The sequence below is a fragment of the Schistocerca cancellata genome, chromosome 9 (genome assembly GCF_023864275.1).
Source record: "Schistocerca cancellata isolate TAMUIC-IGC-003103 chromosome 9, iqSchCanc2.1, whole genome shotgun sequence".
NCBI lineage: Eukaryota > Metazoa > Arthropoda > Insecta > Orthoptera > Acrididae > Schistocerca > Schistocerca cancellata.
The window spans coordinates 356,252,439-356,278,050 of NC_064634.1; the positions used below are offsets into that span (position 1 = coordinate 356,252,439).

Genomic DNA, 25,612 nt, shown 5'->3' on the forward strand with positions numbered 1-25,612 from the left:
CGATCTCATCGGATTAGGGAAGGCTGTCGGCCGTGCCCTTTCAAAGGAACCATCCCGGCATTTGCCTGGAGCGATTTAGGCAAATCACGGAAAACCTTAATCAGGATGGCCAGACGCGGGATTGAACCGTTGTCGTCCCGAATGCGAGTCCAGGGTCTAACCACCTCGCCCTGTAAAAGCAGGGATTCCCATACTTCTTGTCACTGTATGCCCTCCCGAATGCGAGTCCAGTGTCTAACCACCTCGCCCTGTAAAAGCAGGGATTCCCATACTTCTTGTCACTGCATAGCATTTTACATCATTAAAAAATTGGGGTGTACCACTACAGCCTGTTCACTCTTTAATGAACCCTGAGGTGGAAGGTTCAGCAATGACTGCCACAGGGAGGAGGAACGGCATGCGGGGAATAATTTTTCACCATATCACTCAGTGCTGACAACGCATACCAGTACAGTACCGAGCAATTACTATGTACGGTAGAAGTGTGACACACATAAGTAATGAGTTGTAGCAAATAATATAAAGTTAAATTAAGTTGGTTGAGACACAAATATTCAATGAATACGAAAGAAATTAACATTTAAAATACTTATTAAACTTTTACAACACAAATAATATAAACCAATTGCACAAGAGAGAAATAAACTCCACATTCAGCCAGTCAAAGATACCTTCTAAATAGGCCAACATTTATAACAACTGATAATTAGTGAAAAAATTTGTGTGTTTGTTTTTGTCACCTAGAAACATAAAATTTTCCGATCTCAGTTCCATTATTCAGTTAAAAATCTTGCCATGAGAGAGCCATCTTACTTCAGTGTGAAGAAGCAAACTTTTAAATTTATCTCCCATATCTTCACACAATAGTGTAAATATCCACGAGTTTAAGAGCTCTTGTCTTGATGAAGTTTATTACCTTTACGGCATCTGTAAAACAATATGAAGAGTTTCGGGTGTATCCTTAAAAGGCAATGCTTTTTGCTGTATCATACGATATCTGCTTTGACAATCAGGCCCAATTTTCTTCACTTTTGCTGCCAGCTCAGTTAAGTGACCAAACATTTCCCTTGCCCCCTTCTGTACAAATGCTAACATATATTTGAGAAAGAATAACTACTTTTAACAAATAATCACATTCAAAATGTTTTCTGCTGTAGCATTTGACTCAAGCGATTTGCAAAACAAAAACTCTTCTCTTATATTTTCATGATATGAAAACATACAAAAACAAGTAACCCCGCCATTTCTGTGACATCTGTACTCTCAAATACATTCCTGGAAATTGAAATAAGAACACTGTGAATTCATTGTCCCAGGAAGGGGAAACTTTATTGACACATTCCTGGGGTCAGATACATCACATGATCACACTGACAGAACCACAGGCACATAGACACAGGCAACAGAGCATGCACAATGTCGGCACTAGTACAGTGTATATCCACCTTTCGCAGCAATGCAGGCTGCTATTCTCCCATGGAGACAATCGTAGAGATGCTGGATGTAGTCCTGTGGAACGGCTTGCCATGCCATTTCCACCTGGCGCCTCAGTTGGACCAGCGTTCGTGCTGGACGTGCAGACCGCGTGAGACGACGCTTCATCCAGTCCCAAACATGCTCAATGGGGGACAGATCCGGAGATCTTGCTGGCCAGGGTAGTCGACTTACACCTTCTAGAGCACGTTGGGTGGCATGGGATACATGCGGACGTGCATTGTCCTGTTGGAACAGCAAGTTCCCTTGCCGGTCTAGGAATGGTAGAACGATGGGTTCGATGACGGTTTGGATGTACCGTGCACTATTCAGTGTCCCCTCAACGATCACCAGTGGTGTACGGCCAGTGTAGGAGATCGCTCCCCACACCATGATGCCAGGTGTTGGCCCTGTGTGCCTCGGTCGTATGCAGTCCTGATTGTGGCGCTCACCTGCACGGCGCCAAACACGCATACAACCATCATTGGCACCAAGGCAGAAGCGACTCTCATCGCTGAAGACGACACGTCTCCATTCGTCCCTCCATTCACGCCTGTCGCAACACCACTGGAGGCGGGCTGCACGATGTTGGGGCGTGAGCGGAAGACGGCCTAACGGTGTGCGGGACCGTAGCCCAGCTTCATGGAGACGGTTGCGAATGGTCCTCGCCGATACCCCAGGAGCAACAGTGTCCCTAATTTGCTGGGAAGTGGCGGTGCGGTCCCCTACGGCACTGCGTAGGATCCTACGGTCTTGGCGTGCATCCGTGCGTCGCTGCGGTCCGGTCCCAGGTCGACGGGCACGTGCACCTTCCGCCGACCACTGGCGACAACATCGATGTACTGTGGAGACCTCACGCCCCACGTGTTGAGCAATTCGGCGGTATGTCCACCCGGCCTCCCACATGCCCACTATACGCCCTCGCTCAAAGTCAGTCAACTGCACATACTGTTCACGTCCACGCTGTCGCGACATGCTACCAGTGTTAAAGACTGCGATGGAGCTCCGTATGCCACGGCAAACTGGTTGACACTGACGGCGGCGGTGCACAAATGCTGCGCAGCTAGCGCCATTCGACAGCCAACACCGCGGTTCCTGGTGTGTCCGCTGTGCCGTGCGTGTGATCATTGCTTGTACAGCCCTCTCGCAGTGTCCGGAGCAAGTATGGTGGGTCTGACACACTGGTGTCAATGTGTTCTTTTTTTCCATTTCCAGGAGTGTATTTTAGGGGATGAAATACACGCACTCTTGCAGTTGTAATAACAATGTTTCTTCACTATTGGAAGACGTGTCTTCAATTCTCCTTTTTCCCAAGAGACACTCACCAATTGTGCGAGTTCTTCCATCCTAGTAAAGTCTGAGGTTTTTATCGAGTTAGTATGAGAGTTAATAGAATTTACCATAAATTCTGATTCTTTTCACAAAACACGGATTTTCTCAGAAAAAAGTAATTTTATCAACTAACTCAGAGAACTTGGATAACAAATGGAACATGGATAACATAAAAAAAAAGACTTTGTGCTTTGATTTGAAAGCATTTCTAACCGTACTACATGCTGGGGAAATGTGTCGTCACTGGTTTCTGTACCAGCCTTTTCTATGAAGTCACATTTTCAATAGCTTTCACCATACTTGAAGTCTGGTGTTGGTTTATGTTTTCTAACTGCATCCTTGGAGGTAGGGACCTCCATGGCTTTAAAATCACTTCACAGTTAACTTAAAAACACCATCGTGTACAAGTCGCACAATAAAGTTAGTATCATAGGGCCACATACAACGAAGTGACAACAACAAAAATAAAATATTTACTGTGTAATGACTGCTGCAGTGCCACACGTTAGTACACCACATAATTTGGGAGCAGTTGCAAAGTACCACGAAAACTTTCAGACGAGACCCCATAAAAATACCACCAACATCAATACAAGATGAATAATTCCTGGCCAAGGCAATGACGATTAATGAAGGGAGGGTGCTGAGGGTATAATCCGACCTTCCTGTGTGCTATGTACAGTCTGAAACAAACATTCTGCAGTAAACCCATTTCCTTTAACGTTATGTACATGCCTCTTTTACTGATCAGTTTTCTCACTGTCATTTTACTTTAAAAATAAGAGAGTGGCTTTACTTATACTGGAATGGTTTGTTTGCTTGTACGTGTACCGCCTGAAATGTCCTTGCATACTGCAGTCTGGAAACCCCTGGTCTCAAGGAAAGAAGAGTTATAAAACCTGTCAATGCGACTGACCCCTGACTTTGTACGTAAACTGTGTCAAGGCTAAAGAAAACAAAGACAATATTGATCAATAGTGTTAGGACAGAGAATGGTGAGCTGCTAAATGCTAAAATTAAGAAGATATAGTACGAGAGTGAGACATTTCAGCTGAGGCAAGAAAAAGAGTACAAAGAGTACCAGCACTGACTAAGAAGCCTTTGAAACATCCTGGCAGATTAAAACTGTGTGCCGGACCGAAACTCGAACTCGGGACCTTTGCCTTTCGCGGGCAAGTGCTCTACCATCTGAGCTACCCAAGCACGACTCACGCCCCGTCCACACAGCTTTACTTCCACCAGTACCTCGTCTCCTACCTTCCAAACATTACAGAAGCTCTCCTGCGAACCTTGCAGGACTAGCATTCCTGAAAGAAAGGATATTGTGGAGACATGGCTTAGCCACAGCCTGGGGGATGTTTCCAGAATGACATTTTCACTCTGCAGCGGAGTGTATGCTGATATGAAACTTCCTGGCAGATTAAAGCTCAGATGGTAGAGCACTTGCCCGCGAAAGGCAAAGGTCCCGAGTCTGAGTCTCGCTTGGCCACACAGTTTTAATCTGCCAAGAAGTTTCACATCAGCACACACTCTGCTGCAGAGTGAAAATCTATTCTGGTAAGAAGCCTTTCTTCTTCTGAGAAAGTAGCTTCCAAAACTGTATGGTAAGACAACAGCAATGTTAGTAAGCGAAATACAGACCGACAGAAAATCCAATATAAAAAAAAAAGAAATAGAAACATCTGAAATGTGATACTGCAGAAAAAAATTAAAAATTTAGTAACAGATAACTTGTTCTACAGGAGGTACTAGAAAGAAAAGGACAGGAAAGGCATCTATGAAAAATCTTTACCATAAGATATAGATGGGCTCAGGTATATAGAAATCTTGTTATTGAAAGGGGGCAACAAGTGGGAAAAATACCACTCGTATAAAGCACTTTTTCAGCAAAGGAAGAAAAGGAACTTTAAACAAACATCATAATATTTAAAACAATAAACTGACCTTTAACATCTTCTTCTTCATCATCGTCCTGATCTGGATTTTCTCTGAACTTGGAAATATCATCTTCAAATTCCTTATTGTATTTTCGTAATTTTTGCCGAAGAGATGTCAGAGATTTTGAGTTATTTTTTGACATGTTTTTCCTGTAATTAACATTTGGCTTCAGAGAAGTCTACCTAAATTTTAGTGGAAATGATAATTTCTAGGAAATATGTAACCAGGGTGTAATATTTTGAGGTTTATACCTTCCTTCACGATCTTCCCACATTTCATTAATGAAATCTTCCATTTCAACAAGACAACGAATAAAAAATCGTGGATTCTGTCCATTTTCTTCCTTATTTATAACAGGGATAGCTTTCGTATGGGCTCGCTGCAGATCTTCAAAACCTGTCACAAAAAATTTAGTTTGACTAGAATGAAAATTTCCAAACATCTATGAAAATTAACATACACCTATCTATAGGATAAATTTTTTCTACGGAAACAACCAAGTACAGTGTCTGTTCATCTTCATTCTTTTTCTTCTAGCACTAACGATCACGACCATCATTTTCATATGTCAACACAAATAGTGGTGGAATACAAAAGTGTTCTCAAAATCACAACACAATTACTTAAAAAACTGAAATCTGTGTTTATTAATCACCCAACAAAGTAATGTTACCACTTTATAACAGGTACATACCACCTATAATGTACTTAGCTGGAAGATCATAGTTTGTGTAGGATATGTAATTTTTACTGTTAGGCAAGTAATATTCAGATATATGCTAATATTTTCTATATTCACATTTTTTGACAAGGGTTGGCAACATGAGGAAAAACATCACGAAGTATAAGTACAGTGCCACTACAATTCTTTAAAATCACAAACCAACTGGCATTTGCAGTTGCAAGAATGGAGGTGAAATGTAAAATCATTTTGAGGTTTAACAAAAAATAGTTCTGGATGCATTTTGCAACTAGTAAGTACATATTACATATGTCTGAACTGATACACCTGTCTGTATGGCAGGGCACGATAAGACTACGGTTTGTGAACAACATATATTATTCCTCCCATCCTCAACCTAGGGTTGCAGAGGATGCAGCTGCCCTTCCCTGTCTGTCACTGGATATACCCTTAATAGTGGGGCAAAAATCTGGTTTCTCTAAAAGTTTGCCCTTTATGCTATCAGCAACAGCATTAATATAGGTTTTTAGTCAATTTTATACCTTACATAAACATAACTCATTTTTTTTATTTGGGCTACATTTACATATTTATGCAGCTCACTAAAGCACTCACTTGACAGCATGCTGCTCATATCCTTGATTTTCTTATAGTTCCTTATTTGCTTTATTATGTTGGTAAGCTCTTCATATCTTTTCTCCTTGGCAGATCTGACAACTCGTTTTGTATCTTCTTCTTCATCACTAAACTGCAATGTTTAGGAAAAAAATAATTAAATAAATAAATAAGTATGGAAGTTTACTATACAGTTTGGTTTACGCGAAGTGTGGGTCTTTTTAAGTGAGCAGTAGAGAAAAATACCATACACTATGATGCCACTGGGAGAGCTGTCCACACAATAACAAACAAAATGTACTTTATGATAACAACTATTTATGGATTACCAATGCAGAACTGTGCATGGTATTTAATTTTACTGTACAAAAGAGGGAACATAAATATGAACCTAACAAATAATAAAACAGAGAACTATATAAAATGTAACAGTCAGCCATTTTTGTGGTTTTTAAAAAAAGTTTTGTGCAACCAGTTAGCTGACTGTTAAATTTAATATAACTGCATGCACAGTTGCTGAGTGCAAGGCCACAAAATGTTTAAAATATCAAACAGAGAACCATAAATGAGTCAAAATTGCCTGTTTTCGTTCAAAACATACATTAAGTTATATTCAAACATATTATTCAGCAAAAATTGTGAATATAACAACAATATTGCAAGTTTCCATGCCTAAATAATCACCAACATTTTATGCTCAAAATTATAAGAACATCGCTGAATTGATGACGTGCAAAAAATTTACATAACCCACAGAAATTGTTCAAATTGATGCACTTACTATAGATGGAAATAACAAGAGAATCAAACACTTTGGCGTAACAAAAGCCGACGGATACTAAGACAATAATATCAATTAATGGAACACATCAGGTAATAGTTATATAATTCAAGAATACACTAAACAGGTTTAGAACGATAAAGGTTGCAGTAGTTACTCGGAGATGAAGACGCTTGCACAGTATAGAGTAGCACGAAGAGCTGCATCAAACCCCTCTCTGGACTGAAGACAACAACAATGACACGACACTTCTCACAATACATTATGTAAATTGATTTTGGAGCATTTTTTCTCAATTTATGAACATCTCATTGATTACCGGCTGTTTCACCCTTCCCTAGCCCGCACATGGTAAGTTTGTACTGGTTCCCCCCCCTCCCCCCCCCCCTCACTGAAAATGACGTGGTCCCGAGGTTCATCTAATATCTGTTTTCACAGTACTTACAAACCTATTCAATTTCATTTTAATAACAACAAATTATGTGAACAGACACTTGTGACTAATGTAGAAACTACTAAGTATGTACCAGTTAACTACCTCTTTACATTTATTACTTTCATGAACTGTTTCGCACAGAGGATGCTACAAAAGTAAATCTCTCCCCTGGCCTGACAATGGTGTAACATATTTGGGCCAATGGAAGCATCCGATTCTGCCCGTCTTCTCTGATCCGTGACATAATTGTGTTTTGGTGGGTGACGTCACTACGGTGTGGAGTGAGTTGGCTGTGTAAGAAGATGTAGTGTTGTACTTGATGGTGCCCTCTGGTGATGGATGTGGCAAGTTTGATGTGTAGTATAGGGTTCATTTGAGTTTTCGTTGTCATTGTGCTAATGTGGTTTTGAGTTTAGGTGGTTGGTGCAGTAACGGTGCTTGTTAAAGCATTTTCAGTGGTCTTAAAAAAAAAAAAAAAAAACGTAGTCTGATTAGTTTGTTGTTCATTGTGTGGGAAGAAGTCTCAATTTCTTTTGTTGCTTATTTGTTGGGTTGGGTATGACAGTGAAGTTCACGAGTGTAACACTACGTTATGAGATGGAAGATGATATGATGCCTGTCATACAATTTCTGCAGATGTTTGGTCTTACTGCTCAGTATGTTTGGTGTCACTTGTGACATCATGACATTGATGAGAGTTCTGGCAGCTCGGACCAGCTACATGTACCTACCTTGTGTGTGTGTGTGTGTGTGTGTGTGTGTGTGTGTGTCGGAGCACGCGCACGCAGCTTCGCGAATGGGCGTGCGCAAGTGGTGGCCTACGTAGGTGGCTTGCTGGAAGCTTTTGTTGGTAAGTAATTTTTGTTTTGGTTTCATTCTAATTGTTTTATGTGTTGTATATTTATTGTAGGTTGATTGTGTTTTAACTGATATAGTGATTATGGGGTACTTGGGTTTCTGAGTTGCTGGAGTTTTGGTTCCACTTTTCGGAATTGTAGGTGTTGGTTTTTTGGTTTCGATAGCTGTGGTTGAGCTTTGTAGGTCAAGGAAAATGTTCAATTCTTGTCATTTTGCTGGTGTAGTGGAATGCTGGAATTTAATTTTTTACATTATTTGTTTTGGGATGGTGCAGTATCTTTTTTATTATTGTGTATTTAGCTTGTCCCCCACCCTAAACCCCCAATTTTTCACAGTTCTCTCATTAGTTTTGTTTTATTTTTCAATGAGACATTATTTTTTTTTTTTTTGTTTTTTTTTGCATGTTTATGTAGTGATGTCGTTGTCATTTTATATACACTTGAAATAGCCATTCCCACCAAACTGATGACGTAATGACTCAAAACTGATGGATGGAATCAGATGCTCCTGCAATGCCACATATTCTAATCATTTGTGAAGAAGTATCAAGGAAATTACTAATAATTTAATATATTTAATGAGTTTATAAATTTGGGTAAATCTTTGAACATACGCCTGTTTTCCACTAATGATTTTAATGGAGAGAAAGACAAAGTGACATCTAAACTGGGTGAAAACGAACAATACCAAACTCAGCTTAAAAAATATGCTCTTTGTCTGTGATTTACTCGGACAAAGAAACAGACTTACCACCTTCAATTAAAAGTCAATTTTTTTAAAGGAGAAAACAGAAGAATGATCCAACTATTATAGTTGACAGCTCTAGTACATATGCTTAAATATCTAACCGAATTTAAACTAGTCAGCCCTCATTAAGGTTTCAAAAGTGTTGTACGAAAATGGAACATGGTTTCTCTTTATTGCTATACCAGGTAAAAAGTTATATTGTAATCATAAAATATAAGCTCTCACTTAACAACACATTACTCACATTTACCTCTAAGGAAATTATATGGGTAAATCCAAATCACGCACAAACATTGATGCTCCAATAACAACAGACATGAGCCATTAATTCATTTACAGAACTTAACTGGTTTCACCTAAAGTAGTTTATGGAAACCAAGAAAAATATAAACCAGGATAGCTAAATGAGCTACTTGAATTCAGCTCCTTCAAATTTGGTAAGGGATACATAGCACCTTCCCTCTCTTATTTTGTTGTTGTTAATTTATGATATATGTATCCCGCAAAATACTTTCCGATATCTGTTTATTATGTAACACAGACATTCCAATGTTACAGTTTTAGTTATTTACACATAAAGCACATTAAATATTGGGCTCAGGTTGTACTGACATCAGTTTATCACCACAACAAAAAATTTATTGAGACAGGTGTCAATCCCCCACTCAAACCACAAGTTCAGGTCCAGCCTAATTAATAAAATTACACCCATATTTCAGTATTAAATTTACCAGTTACTAAATTTATCCATAATGCTGAACAGTTGCAAATTTTATCAATCATTTATACAAACTCTCATATAATGAGTAAGTTGTTTATTCATACAGATTGTTTACATAATAATACTAGATACTTCATCATAAATGTTGCTGCATCATTCACTGATGACTACCTAATTTTGTCATATAACATATTCTATATTAGCAGCATTTGGTCTAAAAGCTGTTAAATTTTTCTATGGCTTAGAATATTTATCACTTGTGAATTTATTTTATCACTCTGACTGAAATCTTTAATAGAGTATCCACTGGAAAAGTAATGTGTGTAAATATTTTCTGTTCCCCTCCAACAAGAGCACTGAGGTTTTTTTCTGTATTTCTTTAAAACTTAATAACAGTGGCTTTTCAAATCTCTATAGCTACTACATCCAAATTTTGTCATCACAAAGCACAAGACTGATGTTTATTGATTATTTAGTGAGAAAAACATACTACAAACATGGGACAAATAGCAGAATGTCACAATATATTAAAGTTTTAGCTATGCTATTACAAATCATCTGTATGTCAACCAGCAGAAGCATGAAGAGCATCTGGACAATAACTAAATTTGTAAAGCTTTAAACACGTATCTGCTTTCATAGAAGTTACGGCAGCTTTATTCTGTCCTTCACTTCTTCTATGTAAAGCAGTAAGGGAAGATGAACACACTTTCCTTCACATATCCCCACATAAAGAAGTCGCATGGAGCCATGCCTAGCGATCTTGCAGGCAGTGTCTCAGCGTCCCATGAATATAGCTCAGTATTGCATAGGGTGCATAAGACTCCAAGACACTGTCCTGGATTCTTTGCCTCAAGACTGCCAAACATGACCCCATACGAGTTTTGTATTGTGGAGATATGTGAAGAAGAGTCTGTTCATCTTCACCTTACCTCATGACACACATGAAATGAACAACAGGTAAAAAGGGGCCATAACTTCTGTAAAATTAGATACACTGTGTGAAGTTATGACGAGTTTAGTTATCATGTAGACCTTTTTTGTGCTCCTGCTGGTGGACATATACAGCATTTGTAATAACATAACTAAATTCTCTCTTTGTGTGTGTGTGTGTGTAAATGTTTCTGTTGTTGTTGTTGTTAGGGTACTGCTGCAACATTCAAGTCGGGTCACTTGCTGTATTATTCGTGCGCACAAACGACGAGCTTTAATTTTCCCATTTGTAGATATCACTATGAACAACTGTATGTTGGAACAAGCTACTAAGCAGAAAGCAATTTATGACTGTGATTACGGCTAAGAAAAACTACACCGACATATTGGGTAGTTGCTACCGTAACACACAAACTCACCGTAAACTGTGTGGCAGTTGGGCGCTGAATCTGCTCATCATCAGATGCACTCTCCGTCTCCGAATCGGAACCTCCGGTCGCGAAAAACCGACTCATTTTCTGTAGCTTTTAGAGACTTTATACTGGAAAACAAAACTGTGTACTAATAATCTAAATAATAAATAACCCGCCTGTCATTAAGTAACACATAACCTCACTGCACAATATGGAATGTAAATTTGTCAACATATATTGCACTGAGAGTTGCATAAACTTGAACATGGATGTAAGTTGTACAAAATAATAATTCAATCCGCTTAATACCTACCAAAATTTATACAAACAAACTCAACACATAACAACCACCACAAACACTTCTCTCTCGTACCACCCTCGTGCTGCAACATGGACAAGGATGTTGCTTATACAGTGATCCAGAGATAGTATGATAAACTGTATGTAACAAAAGTACTGTCTGCTTTTAGGCACTGCAGAAATTCCAATAGTAGCGCCACATTATTAATTTTAAGGGGAGTCACTTCATTTTGTCTACCCGAAGGAAGTACTTCTCAGACTAACTATACCGATATTTAACAGATTTGATGTGGCGCGGCCGCCGAATGCACTGGTGCGTAAAATACAATCTTTGGTATCTCTGGCTGCTTCACCAAAGTTTATGACGGCAGCATGAATGCAAACTTTGCTGCTGTCAAAAAACTGACAAGGTAGCAGCAAACAGGGAACTTGTTGAAGTATATTGCTAAATCCTTTCGTAGAAATCTTTGAAACTGTAACTGAGAAAAAACAACACATTGCTTCTTAAAAACAGATGGTGTGGCAGACGTTGAAAAAAAAGGCGCGCAGTTAAAAATACATATAGTAGGGGTAAAGACGAAGTTCGTGAGCCTCCTCTTTAGTTGCCTAGGGAGAGCCAGAGGAGCAACGAATGCTCTTTATTGGCGAGCGCGGGCTGCTAGTTGCGGCAACAAATACTTTATAATCATTCTGCACATCTTTCACAAGTGTTACATGTTAAGCTTACCTAGCAGCACCAACGGACAGATGTCAATGTTTTCTTACCTTCATTATAACAACGGTGAAAGCGTGTGGGAAGTATGACTGTTTCTTGTGGTCGAAAACTGACTGACACGTTTCTGTCAGCTATGCCAAAGAAACTAAAAAGACCGAGTGAGCCTGGCACGAGATGACAATGATACGTACAGTGTTAGTAATACTTCCCGTACAATAGGGACCTGATGAAAAGGGATCTTTTACCTGTCTGTGTACCCAAGTGACACACATTTGCTTGACACAACGGACTTATAATTGCGTAGCTTACGTGTTTTTAGTGTTCTTTTTTGCGGTGTTGCAATGCTGATTTAAATAAATAAATGTTGGTTACTGTGACTTGAATGGGTTGTGCATCAACGTAGTATTTCGTGTACTATGCAGCGCCAACAAATGATCGAGGAAATAGAAGAAGAAGGTCCCAGCCGGTGTAGTACTATTCTGTACTACACCTGGAAAGTCTGCACATGTTTGTTTTCACATGTGCTCCTCGTGTCTATGGTTGTTACCTACTGTATCCTCGGTGCCTTTACGTTCCGTCATCTTGAAGCCGACAACGAACTGGAGGTAAGTATCACAGACATGTGCATTTCATACTGCCCAGTGCTCGTTTTGACATAGACAGTTTCCTATTCAATCTGAAGATTGAAATAGTTATTAGTTTCGCATTTCTGCTAATTATCTAAAGATTTAAGATACGTAAAATCGCAGTCAGTGGTCAAACTAATCTTAACATGTGGCTCTTTCTGTTTTTCTTACTGTGCACTCGCCGTAACATGGCTGTGAAGAATTAAAAAAAAAAAAATTACTTTCGACAAGTGTTTAATTCTGCTCGTAACTGAAACATTTGAGTCGCAATGCACTGAGATATTGTTAGCCTGGTGCAGTCACTTTTTCAATAAAATGGGTACAAAAAACACAATTTCCATTCATGCTTCTTCTCGTAATTTGTGATGGTCGAAATGACACACTTTCTTACACGACAAACATATACTAGACGCTCGTTTTTGTTTTGATTACTGTTACGCGATATCAGAGTGTGACTTTTTATGGGTCTGTCGCACATAATAGACTTTTCTTAATACAGTCAAACCGTGCACTTATCATCAATCATCTATTTCGTTTTTAGCTAACCGTTTTTCTCTCGATTGGAAATCTTTAGGAATAAATTACATCTGAGCTAATAAAAAATGATAAAGTGTAAGAGCTCTCTTCCGTTATGACTTTTGCTTAATGTCTGCGTGTTGGATGCTCCGCTCGTGTTCTTCGTCTTCTTCTTCTGCTTCTGCCTTTTCCCGTTTTGTAACTGGTGGTACCAGCCCGGTGTTCACCTTGCTGCACACGAGGAACCGCCTAAAGACTCCATGCAAGCTGGCCTGCTCATCAATTCTTGTCAAACCAGAGGTGGATTTGATCCGTATGCTCGCCTCCCGTATCCTGTAAACGGTGCTTTGACCCACTCGGCCATCTGCTCCGCTGATATTATCATTTAAATTATTCAAAATGTTCTGAACACTAATAGTGTAAAGCCTACGCCACTCTTTCATTCATGACATCAGGAAGACCATACATACACCAGTCATGAGAATAATGTGTTTCCTAAATTTCAGAAAGCTTCTGATATAATTGTGTACTAAATTGTAATCTGTGAGTTTACATACTAATGCATTGCATAATTATAAACCGAACGACGAAAAATCACGGGAAGGGTTATCTCACTTGAAGACACCCCATGTGTAACTCCCGAATTTCATGCCTAGATGCCCTTATGACGGAAATGTGAACACAACATCGGAACAGTCTGTTGCAGATAGGAGAGTAGACAATGATACCTACGTAGAGGTAATGCAATTCCCGTAAATTACGCCCGTTGGTTTGTGGCCATGGAGCTAGTGCTTGATTTGCGTCCCAGACGTGTTCCATTGGGTCCGTTTTCAGACGAATTTGGTAGTCGAGACATCAGCGTGAGTTCACTCCCATGCTCGTCAAACCATTGTAGCATGATTGTGACCTTGCGGCGCAGACCGTTAAGCTGCTGCAAGACGCCATCGCCGTCGCGAAAGACATCAAGCATCGAAGGATGCAGGTGGTCTGCGTCTACGTGATTACTCTGCAATTCACAATTAAACGCTTGGCAGAGGGTTCATCGAACCGCCTTCAATCTATTTCTCTACCTTTCCACTCTCGAACAGCGCGCTGTAAAAACGAACACTTAAATCTTTCTGTGCGAGCTCTGATTTCTCTTATTTTATCATGACGATTATTTCGCCCTATGTAGATGGGCACCAAGAGAATACTTTGCAATCGGAGGAGAAAGTTGCTGATTAAAATTTCACGAGAAGATCCTGCCGCAACCATTAAAACGTATCATGTCCGTAGCACTCTCTCTCCTGTTTCACGATAATATAGGGCTATTACAAATGATTGAAGCGATTTCATAAATTCACTGTAGCTCCATTCATTGACATATGATCACGACACACTACAGATACGTAGAAAAACTCATAAAGTTTTGTTCGGCTGAAGTCGCACTTCAGGTTTCTGCCGCCAGAGCGCTCGAGAGCGCAGTGAGACAAAATGGCGACAGGAGCCGAGAAAGTGTATGTTGTGCTTGAATTGCACTCACATCAGTCAGTCATAACAGTGCAACGACACATCAGGACGAAGTTCAACAAAGATCCACCAATTGCTAACTCCATTTGGCGATGGTATGCGCAGTTTAAAGCTTCTGGATGCCTCTGTAAGGGGAAATCAACGGGTCGGCCTGCAGTGAGCGAAGAAACGGTTGACCGCGTGCGGGCAAGTTTCACGCGTAGCCCGCGGTAGTCGAAGAATAAAGCAAGCAGGGAGCTAAACGTATCACAGCCGACGGTTTGGAAAATCTTACGGAAAAGGCTAAAGCAGAAGCCTTACCGTTTACAATTGCTACAAGCCCTGACACACGATGACAAAGTCAAACGCTTTGAATTTTCGGCGCGGTTGCAACAGCTCATGGAAGAGGATGCATTCAGTGCGAAACTTGTTTTCAGTGATGAAGCAACATTTTTTCTTAATGGTGAAGTGAACAGACACAATGTGCGAATCTGGGCGGTAGAGAATCCTCACGCATTCGTGCAGCAAATTCGCAATTCACCAAAAATTAATGTATTTTGTGCAATCTCACAGTTTAAAGTTTACGGCCCCTTTTTCTTCTGTGAAAAAAACGTTACAGGACACATGTATCTGGACATGCTGGAAAACTGGCTCATGCCACAACTGGAGACTGACAGCTCTGACTTCATCTTTCAACAGGATGGTGCTCCACCGCACTTCCATCAAGATGTTCGGCATTTCTTAAACAGGAGATTGGAAAACCGATGGATCGGTCGTGGTGGAGATCATGATCAGCAATTGATGTCATGGCCTCCACGCTCTCCCGACTTAACCCCATGCGATTTCTTTCTGTGGGGTTATGTGAAAGATTCACTGTTTAAACCTCCTCTACCAAGAAACGTGGCAGAACTGCGAGCTCGCATCAACGATGCTTTCGAACTCATTGATGGGGACATGCTGCGCCGAGTGTGGGAGGAACTTGATTATCGGCTTGATGTCTGCCGAATCACTAAAGGGGCACATATAGAACATTTGTGAATGCCTAAAAAACTTTTTGAGTTTTTGTATGTGTGTGCAAAGCATTGTGAAAATATCTCAAATAATAAAGTTATTGTAGAGCTGTGAAATCGCTTCAATCATTTGTAATAACCCTGTACAAATCAGTTGAACATCCTACACGGTTTGGAGTCTATAAGAGTTAGGCTTCGAACCTTTGCGGTCACTGCGGCGCACCAGTTTTCATTCAGTTTTCTGATGCAAGTTAATGGTTTGTTTTGAACATTGCTTGAATGTCGACGATGTCCATTTTGTGAAGTGTAATACATAAATCCTGTAGAAGGTTGATGTCTGCACCGCCCGGACACTCATTTTTTGTCGCCCTCCTGATGCACATGCTGAGTTATTAGAAGCTAATATTTGTTGACACAGCACTTTCATATGAGCCTTACTAGAGACTGAACTTGTGACTTCGCACTCAAGGGGTTCCTTGTGAGTCTTGATGCGGCTCTCAGCCAGGCGCGGGAGGTAAAGCGTTCCTGGAGTGCATAATGTGGGGACTCGTCGGCGTACCAGATAAATGAGTCGCCATTAGAATGTGTGATCCTGTCTCCCCATCCCCAAACCCCCTTATGTCGGCGTACGAGGTCCGGGCCCCCATACTTTTATGTGAGGCGCCGCTTAGCCCAGCATAGGCCATGTCCTGACATTCTTGGCAATTGTGACTGTCGGATATACTCGTAAAACAGGGTTTCGCACATAAAACCGGCACGCCTCACGCCCGAGATTCAAGCAACAATTAACTAACTAAAAATGAATAGATAATAGTAACGTTAAAAAGCATTTCGTTACCTGCTCGTAAGAGATGCTGGAAGTGGTGTCCATGGGCATCAAGGCATCGCTGACTTCGTGTGATGACGTCACCAACAACACCCTGTAATCCTGCAGGCGTCGTGTTAATTTCTCTAGTAATGTTCCGTTTAAGATCGTCTATTGTGCGAGGGTTGTCATCATACACTTTGCTTTTTAGGTGCCCCATAAATAAAAATCACACGATGTTAAATGTTGCGACCTTGGGGCCAGAGCCTTTATTTACAAATCTGTCTTCAGGGAAGTCGTTGTTGATGTACACCATACTTTGGTTGGACGTGTGAGCGGTTGCTCCATCTCGGTGGAATACTGCATACAGCTTCTCTTCGTCTGTTAACTGGGAATAGAAAGCGTCAAAGATCTCTAGACATCTGAACTGCTCAAGGTGTAATTGAAAAATATGGGGCCAATAATGCACATGTCGGACAACGCACATCAAATACCTGTCTTCTCCGAGCAGAGAGATTCTTCACGCAGAATATGTGGGTTTTCCTGCGACCAGTATATGCAATTCTGTGTGTTCACATAACCCGAGAAATGAAACAAAGCCTCATCCGACACGACGTACGTAAGGCGAGGGGGCCAGGTAACTATTAACAACTGGTGATAACAGCCACCCTCAAATTTCGACTCTTGTACCACACTCTCACGATAGGCTTTCAATTTCATATTTTTTAATACACGATGTACGACATACTCGAACCTGCTGCGATAACCTCTTGCGCGTTCTTGTAATGTCCATGCGATTTCTATCCCCTGTTGCTCACCTAAAAATCTGCACATTCTAAACGGTTCCTACAGCCCTCCATTTCTTGTATAGATCTTGAATAGTGCTGGTCGTGGGGAGATTCCTACCAGTATACTTCGCTTAAAACATTTCTTTACATTCCTTGATGGAACCTATCTTTATGTAACAGTCCACAGTATCATTTCCCAGTTCTAATACACACTGCTCCATTTCTGTAACATCTCGACAATACGATCTTCTCACAACTGACTCAAATACACACAGCAGCACTCAACTTTCCGATAAAATGAAGTGAAGCCAAATTTCTAGACAGCGTTGCCACTTCACAAGCAGAGATAATTAACCAGTACGTAAGGCGTACCGGTTTTATGTGGGACACCATGTATCTTGCGGACGACATAGGAAGCCAATCACGTCCACGTTAGGCCCAGTTTGGAATTACATGATATTGCAGCAGTTTGGAGGACAGACAAGATCTAATTGGGGATGAGGAGCGCTATCTCGCACATTAGGCTCGCTCCTGAATTTTACCGCTGCCATCCTGGCGCCGATGCTTTGAGTTTAGTCTAAGACTTGAGCTTTTGATGCGATAAATGACGCATTCGTTGACTGGATGATGTCCAAAATATTAGCCACAGTGGGTCTTCTAAGCGTATATATAAATTTTACTTCTCACGCCTAAATATTGCACATCGTGGGAGATTATGATTACTTTTATTTAGCTATAACAATGAAATCCTACTCGAAGCTGGAATGCGATTGCGCTATATCTTTGCTTCATGAGCTGTTGTCAGGAAATTTTTTTTCATATGAAATGCTAATGCGAAAATAATTGTATTATTTCATAATTTATAGTAATAAATGTCTTCCGTAATAAAGTCCACTCAAGCCAAAGTTCTCTGTGATTTTGGCTTGTGGGATTTTAATAAGATCACTGAAAATATTTAACCGTGCCACCTGTCAGGAAAATCATCGCGCTTCTTTCATGTAATGTCAAAAATTACGACTTGCTTTTTCGGATGTACAGTGTGGCTAAATGTTGATGGTGCCGACTGTTTATCCAGGAGGCACCCACTCTTTATGAACAATTCCCTTGGACTCAAAGAAGCACACAAGCATGCATTTCACTTTTGACTTTGACATGCGAGCTGTTTTTGGTCTGGGTGATCCCTCTGAGCACCATTGCAAACTTTGGCGTTTTGTCTCTGAATCGTACTGAAAAAATCAACTTTCGTCACCAGTGATAACACGACTCAACAATTCTGGATTGATTTCCGTTTGCTCTAACAGATCGGGTGCCACATTTTTCCGTGTTTCTCGCTGTTGTGGTGTGAGATTTTTGGGAACCATTTTTGCACAAATCTTTGTCATACCACGATCTTCAGTTATTATTAAACGAACCGTTTCTCGATTGATGTTCAGTTCTTCTGCAATCATTTTCACAGATATTCTTCGATCAGATCGTACGAGTTCATGCGCCCTGGCCAAGTCGACATCCGTCCGTGAGGTTGATGGTCGTCCACTGCAGTCTCTTCGTCTTAAACATTCGTTCTGCCTTCACTAAACATTTTATACCAACGAAAATCTTGAGCTCGACATAACCTCCTCTCCAAAGCCTTCTGAAGCTTATCGTAAACTGTCGTCGCGTTTTCACCCAATTTGATGCAAAAAGAAATGGCATACCATTGCGCAATATTATGCGGTTCCATTTCCGTAACGAGAGACACAAACATGTGCTAACGTATTACAGCACAACTCACGACTGAGCAGTTGCATCGATATGCCACTTGGACTAGAAGTAGCTTATAGACCAAGGTCAAAGATATTGTGCCTACGCAAGCCTGCAGGGTTGCCACATCTTGCAAAGGAAATCAGTCTCATTACTTTATTGTCGCACCTCGTATAACTGAGTATAACTGATAACCCATAGCTCCAGTGCCTGTGTGTGACATTATAGTGTTATAAACGAACACGTTTATAGAAATAGTGACGTCATAGATAATTCTGGAAGCCAAAGATATTGTACAAGAAATACACGCTACATTACTAAGTTGTGTGACGTCGTTCTGATGCGTTCAACCATACTTCACGTGTAGCACAGCGTTACAAAAACGCTCCTCTACAGCGAGGCCAGCAATATCTGCAACAACCCTGCGAAAATCATCTCGCCTGCTCGAGGATAGATCATCCCTCTCTTATTCCGACGTATGGGTGTGTAGCCGCGAACGCCAATGATCGCAGACGCAGTGCCCAGCATCTGCTGAGAAAGTTGCGGTTGGAGATTAACATCGATGACCGAGAAATTTCGCGTTTGCAGTAATAACGGCAAAGAGATCCCAAGTCGTAGGTGGAAATATCGAAGACTGTTGCAAATACAAACCTCTCTCCCAGCTGCATTCGCCGGGTAGTGCCAATAAGGCATGGAACTCCTTGAACGATCTGGCCACCAGGTCGCGAACGGTAGAGATCCACATGTCTGTTTAACATTGCGCTGGTCCATCTCCCACAGGGGTGGTACAGAAATGTGCACAATGTATGTGTAATCACATCCGGCCCAGTAGCTGCCACAAATGACGCTCAGTCTTCAAGAGCGATGGCGTCGCCGGAGTGATCGGTAGGGGTGGGGGGGTGGGGGTGGGGGGGAGGGGGGATGTCTGTTGTGCCGATCCTGCTCACTATTAATATGCAGATAAGTTTTTGTGGAAAATACAGCAGCCTGCTATCTGTCCGGAGAGTGTCTTTGGAACTCTGCGGAGCAGTCGAAATTACGTACCATACTCGGATTCTCTCGTGATTAATATACGAAGCTTATGGTAATGTCACATATACTCTGTTTATTCTGTTACAAGTCTTCATTCCATCAGGGAGTGCTGCCTAACAGAAAATGAAGTCACCCACGGTAGTTTCAAAAGCATGACAGATGGGCGGAGGGGAGTATGTTTCTGGTTGGTCCAGAAAGAAAGGTGGTAGTGGGGAGAGGTGTACTTGGCTATTGAACTGTTATCAGCGGTTATTCACAAACGAGATCATATATTTCCTTTAGTGAGCGTGTATGTGTGCAAGAGTTAAGACTGGTTTGTCTAGTTATTCCATAGAGCAATTGTAGAGAAACGAGGAGGAAGAGTGGTGCTTGGCACTTAGACTGTTTACAGTATTTATCTGCAATAGTGTCAACAAGTTACGACATGTTTTGCTGTGGCTGGATGCCCTCTCCCTGGACGATTGAGCGTCATTTGTGCCAGCTACTAGGTCGGAGGTGGTTACACATAAATTTTATAAATTTCTCTACCATACTTGGGGATATGGTCTGGTGTAGTGTTAGGCAGACGTTTGAAGTTCTCCCGTTCGCCATTACACGTAGATTTCCATATCGTACCGCTGTCATCCGTGAGTAGAGCGTTGTGTATTTGTACCAGTCTTTGATATTTCCATCTACTTCTTGGGATCTGTTTGCCGTCATTACAGCGACTGAGGGATCTCTCAGTGAAAAATGATATAGCAGCAATGTTAGGCACAAACCGCAACTTTTTCGGCACTGTGTGCGTATCATAGGCATTCACGGCTACACACCCACACGTCCGAGTCTGAGGGGTGATCTGCAAGCGATATAATTTTCGCTGGGGCTGTCGCAGCTGCAGCTGGAATCTCTTTATCTTTGGTTGGAAGCATCAGAATTTTGCAATGACGTCACATAATCTATTATTTCTTATCAATATGGTTAAAAATTGAAAGTGCTTATAGAATTCTCTGTGGCGGCATCGATATGACGTCATTATTTCTATCAACTTGTTCATTTCTAATATTATGACGTCATAAACTAGTAACGGGACTATGGCTTAGCAATGATACATAAACTGGGACCGTGCTGAGAGCATCGTGATGTCGAAATGATGCGGAGCGATGCTACGCGACGCGGTGTGATGCGACGCGACGCGACACTGCGACATGATGTCATGTCATGCGAGGCTATGCTGACGCGTAAATCGTGTAATTGGGTACAATACACAAAACTGTGGAAAATACGTAGAACTGAGAGTACTTACTTATCTGTCTGTGTGAGGCCCCCGCTGATGCCTCGAAATATTAAACAAACAGACCTCAAGTGACCTAATATTTTATTAACAAACAGACTCGGACTATTCCTGTGCTGCCCAGCTCCGAAGCGTCCAAAATTGGAAAGATGGATTTGAGGAGGTGTGCCTCAGTATCAGTGATATCTAATTCTCCATTTTGGCTGCGTGAGAGCAATATGACGTCGATGGGACGTTGGGAAGAGTCTTACTTTATTGGAAAAAATACGTAAATTTGTGAAAAACCTGGTAAAAATACTTACAAACCTGTAAAACTGAGAGACTTACATTTCTGCGTAGACGAGGACCCTGCTTGTGCCACATAATATTGAAGGTTGTGCTTACATCAGCTTTCTTTGGCCTTGGACAGTCCCTGCGTAAGTGCTTACGTGATGGTTCCAATTTAAGTCGTTCGTAATTGTGATCTGTAGCTATTTAGTTGAATCGACAACCTACTAATTTGTGAGATTTAAGAGATAGACCAAGAGTGACGTAATCTGTTATAAACAAGAAGACACAGTCTCACCCTATACTCCAGAGTGCCTCCAGTTATAAAATAGAAGAATTGAGGAAGATACCTAAAATTTGGGAAAATATGGAAAAGTAAATAAAAATGATAGTACTTACAAATCTGTGTGGTTGTGGTCTCTGCTGGTGTCACGTAAAATTGGTATTCACAAATAGACATATTTTCTCCCTTTGTTATCCAGCTCCTGAGTAACCTCTCCCACATAAGTGTTCCAGTTATAAAAGATGAATATGTGATAGAAAAAGGGGAATATGTGATCGTCGTTGGTCCAGAGCAGACTCCCACCGTATTTATGTCATATAACACAACTACCTGGGTGAGTCGCCTGGCTGACGTGATGAATCTCTGATGGTTCGTCAGGAGGGAGGGAGTGGGGCACCAAGCGGCCCTTATCTTATCAGAAGGTTGTGCTTACATCAGCTTTCTTTGGCCTTGGACAGCCCCTGCGTAAGTGCTTACGTGATGGTTCCAATTTAAGTCGTTCGTAATTGTGATCTGTAGCTATTTAGTTGAATCGACAACCTACTAATTTCTGAGATATAGTGTAACCGAAATTTAGTGCAATTGTTTTTAGTACTCATGTGGAGGACATCAAACTTTACATTGTTCAAGGCGAGCTGCCACTTCATGCACCATGCAGATATCTGATCTAAATCATTTTGTCATTCATTTTGATTTTCTGACGGCTTTACCAGACGACATCATGTGCAAACAATATAACAGGGCTGCTTAGACCTACATTAGTGAACGGCTCAAATAATCACCTAGTTCTAGTTGCAAATTGCCTATGCAGCGGCTTCTAGGAAATAATTACAGATCGAATTTAAATTTTCAAATGCTGTCATAATCTTCTCTTAAAGAGGTGTAACCTTACTTTAAAGGTATGCATGTTAAAGTTGGAAACCGTGCGTATGTGTTGAGGTAGCGCTAAATCACGGCGCGAAAATTACCCAGACTATATCCATTCAGTGTTTGAGAACGAGAGCACTTAGCTATTTCCAACAAACTTAACACATAATTTCAAACTTTTTCTTGGGGAGACTCCACACAAAATATGAAAGGAAAAGAGTTTACCGTTTTCTACATTTTCGCTCTTCATACCGTAAAACTTTAGCTGCAGGCACAATGTTTTAATTTATTACATATTTGTTACTAATACTATTCGCAACACATTTTGCAGATAATATCCACATATACCACTGAACGTATCTGCAAAACTCTATCATTGTACGACGTACATTTCATGAGATATGACGTCATAAACAACAAGATGCGCGTGAAACTAGCTTCTACTAAAAACTGAGCGCAAATTACACAGGATATATTCCTCCACCTTTTCATAATGAGTTAAATAATCAGACGTTTGAAGCAGTTTGATATATGGGAGTCTGATGCTTTAAGTCAGTGGTTCCCAACTTTTCTGAGACCATTTACCCCGAAAGGAACCACCATCAGAATTACCCTGAGTGCAGTTAGATATTAGCTAGTACCCACCCCTGCTGCTCCTACCATCATCAGCATTATCATGTCTGTAAACTTTAGAATGAAAGTGAATTTCCTTTTAAGACTTTTATTTTTAAAATGACGAAAGATAAATAATATTAAGTTTTTGAGGCCTTTTATTAAACGAACAATATGAGTCGACGAGACAGATGGTACTGATTATTTCTAACAGTCCTTTCTGTACAGTGATGAAGCAATGCTCAATACATCGCGAGTGCTGCCAATAATTCCTTTTCAGAAAAGAAAGCCACGTTGAGGATAGACACTTGTTCCAAAACATGCTTCATATGACCTACTTTTCTACCTAGTGGCATTTTCTTCACCCACACTCTGCACCTTCATTTGAAATCAACCAAGTTAAAATGTGTGCGAGCACTGTACTTACTGTTTGTAAATCACTTGACTGCTGGACTCGCCATTTCGTAAATGGCGGAAACTTGAAGACCTCAGGCTGCCAATGCTTTTTGTCTGACACTGCTACAACAACAACAACAACTACTACCACTACTAATACTACTACTACTAATAATAATAATAATAATATTAATATTAATAACAATAATAATAATAATAATAATAATTGTACTCTGTTGCATTGCACTGTCAGTTTATTTATTGTTGCGAAATGAATAATGAAGCCATTTCTTGTCTGTTGCTGGAACTACCTACAACTCTGAGAAGGCATTTACATGAGATATTTAAGTATATGTCACATATATGTCTCAATTTTGCTGTCATGATGAGGGAGATGTTCATACATTCGTTTCACAAGCTGTAACCTCCACCACATTGTGCCACCCATTAATGCTAGTATTTGAAAAATTTAAATTATTCCTAATTTATGTAGTTATAATTACAGTCTTACAAGATAGTGATAATAGTAATAATTCCGGTATTTTGTAAACGATTTAGTTTCCTGATCGAAGCACAATGGAACCCTATTTTTACCCTTCAGAAAATTTCGGTTTACCCTTCAGGGAGCAATTACACCCATGTTGGGAACCACTGCCTTAAGGAAACTCCGGTGGGGATTAGTGGTTGTGCACTAAATTATATGCATTAAGAACACTGGAGGGCCTATAACAATTCCTTGTGGAAACCCAGATACAAGGGGTAACAAAAAGGTTTGGCCAAACATTCAGCAGACATTCCTCACACATGGAGGAATAAAATGTGCTGTATGGATAAAGGCCCCCGGCCGCGGTGGCCGTGTGGTTCTAGGCGCGCCAGTCCGGAGCCGCGCTGCTGCTACGGTCGCAGGTTCGAATCCTGCCTCGGGTATGGGTGTGTGTGATGTGCTTAGGTTAGTTAGGTTAAAGTAGTTCTAAGTTTTAGGGGACTGATGACCACAGCAGTTGAGTCCCATAGTGCTCAGAGCCATTTTTTTTTTTTTTGATAAAGGGTCGAAAACACCTCATTTTTCTCCTTCTCTTCATAATGACATAAATCATGCGAAATTCACCGGAACAGTACATACCTGAATTACACGAAACGTTTTCTTACAGGAAGTGTTCAAAATACGGCCAGTCAGAATGTACAGTAAGTTGTAATTCTTAGGTTCACGGCCAGTGTTTCTTGGTCCAAATGAATTGAGGTAATGTTGACACTGCTCTAGTACGCCAACATATCATTATAGCTTTTGCCCTCCCGTGGCCGTAATAGGAACCACGCGGTGACTGAATAGTGATGAACAAGTAAGTACAGTGGTGAATAAGGAAAACGCATGGCACTGTGAATTATTTCAAGACAGTTGTGCGTGTGTTTGAGTGTGTCCTCGTGAAATATCACCATAAAAATTCACAATAAGCCGACCGAAGCACCCTCACTCCCAGCAACAATAATATTGTCGCCGACTAAGATTAGCATCAAGCACGTAGCTCTAGCTGTTTAGTTTTCGTCACGGACTGTGCAAGAATGTAGTACCAGCTCTTTAGTGTTCATCGCAGACTAGGTTTCCGGTTCAGTGCAATAGCAGTGTACTCAAATACACTGTGTGATCAAAAGTATCCGGACACCTGGCTGAAAATGACTTACAACTTCGTGGCGGCTTCCATCGGCAATGCTGGAATTCAGTAAGGTGCTGGCCCACTCTTAGACTTGATGACAGCTTCCATTCTCGCAGGCATACGTTCAATCTGGTGGTGGAAGGTTTATCGGGCAATCGCAGCTCATTTATCGCGGAGCGCTGCACAGAGGAGAGGTATCGATGTCGGTCGGTGAGGCCTGGCACGAAGTCGGCGTTTCAAAACATTCCAAAAGTGTTCTATAGGATTCAGGTCAGGACTCTGTGCAGGCCGGTCCATTACAGGGCGTTATTGTCGC

General features: G+C 41.0%; 2 protein-coding genes across 2 annotated transcripts in view; one reads left to right on the forward strand and one right to left on the reverse strand.

The window, feature by feature from the left end:
• LOC126100180 (eukaryotic translation initiation factor 3 subunit C) overlaps positions 1-11,393 on the reverse strand; it is a 66,485-nt gene extending 55,092 nt beyond the window's left edge. Inside the window, exons 1-5 of the mRNA XM_049910740.1 lie at positions 11,243-11,393; positions 10,936-11,057; positions 6,041-6,173; positions 4,995-5,139; positions 4,750-4,892 (exon numbers count right to left, since the gene is read on the reverse strand). Of these exons, the coding sequence (XP_049766697.1) occupies positions 4,750-4,892; positions 4,995-5,139; positions 6,041-6,173; positions 10,936-11,031 (517 nt within the window). The 5' untranslated portion in view covers positions 11,032-11,057; positions 11,243-11,393. The remainder of the gene's footprint in view (positions 1-4,749; positions 4,893-4,994; positions 5,140-6,040; positions 6,174-10,935; positions 11,058-11,242) is intronic.
• Positions 11,394-11,844: 451 nt separating this feature from the next.
• The window catches only part of LOC126101410 (uncharacterized), a 667,375-nt gene continuing 653,607 nt past the window's right edge, over positions 11,845-25,612 (forward strand). Inside the window, exon 1 of the mRNA XM_049912072.1 lies at positions 11,845-12,549. Within this exon, the coding sequence (XP_049768029.1) occupies positions 12,361-12,549 (189 nt within the window). The 5' untranslated portion in view covers positions 11,845-12,360. The remainder of the gene's footprint in view (positions 12,550-25,612) is intronic.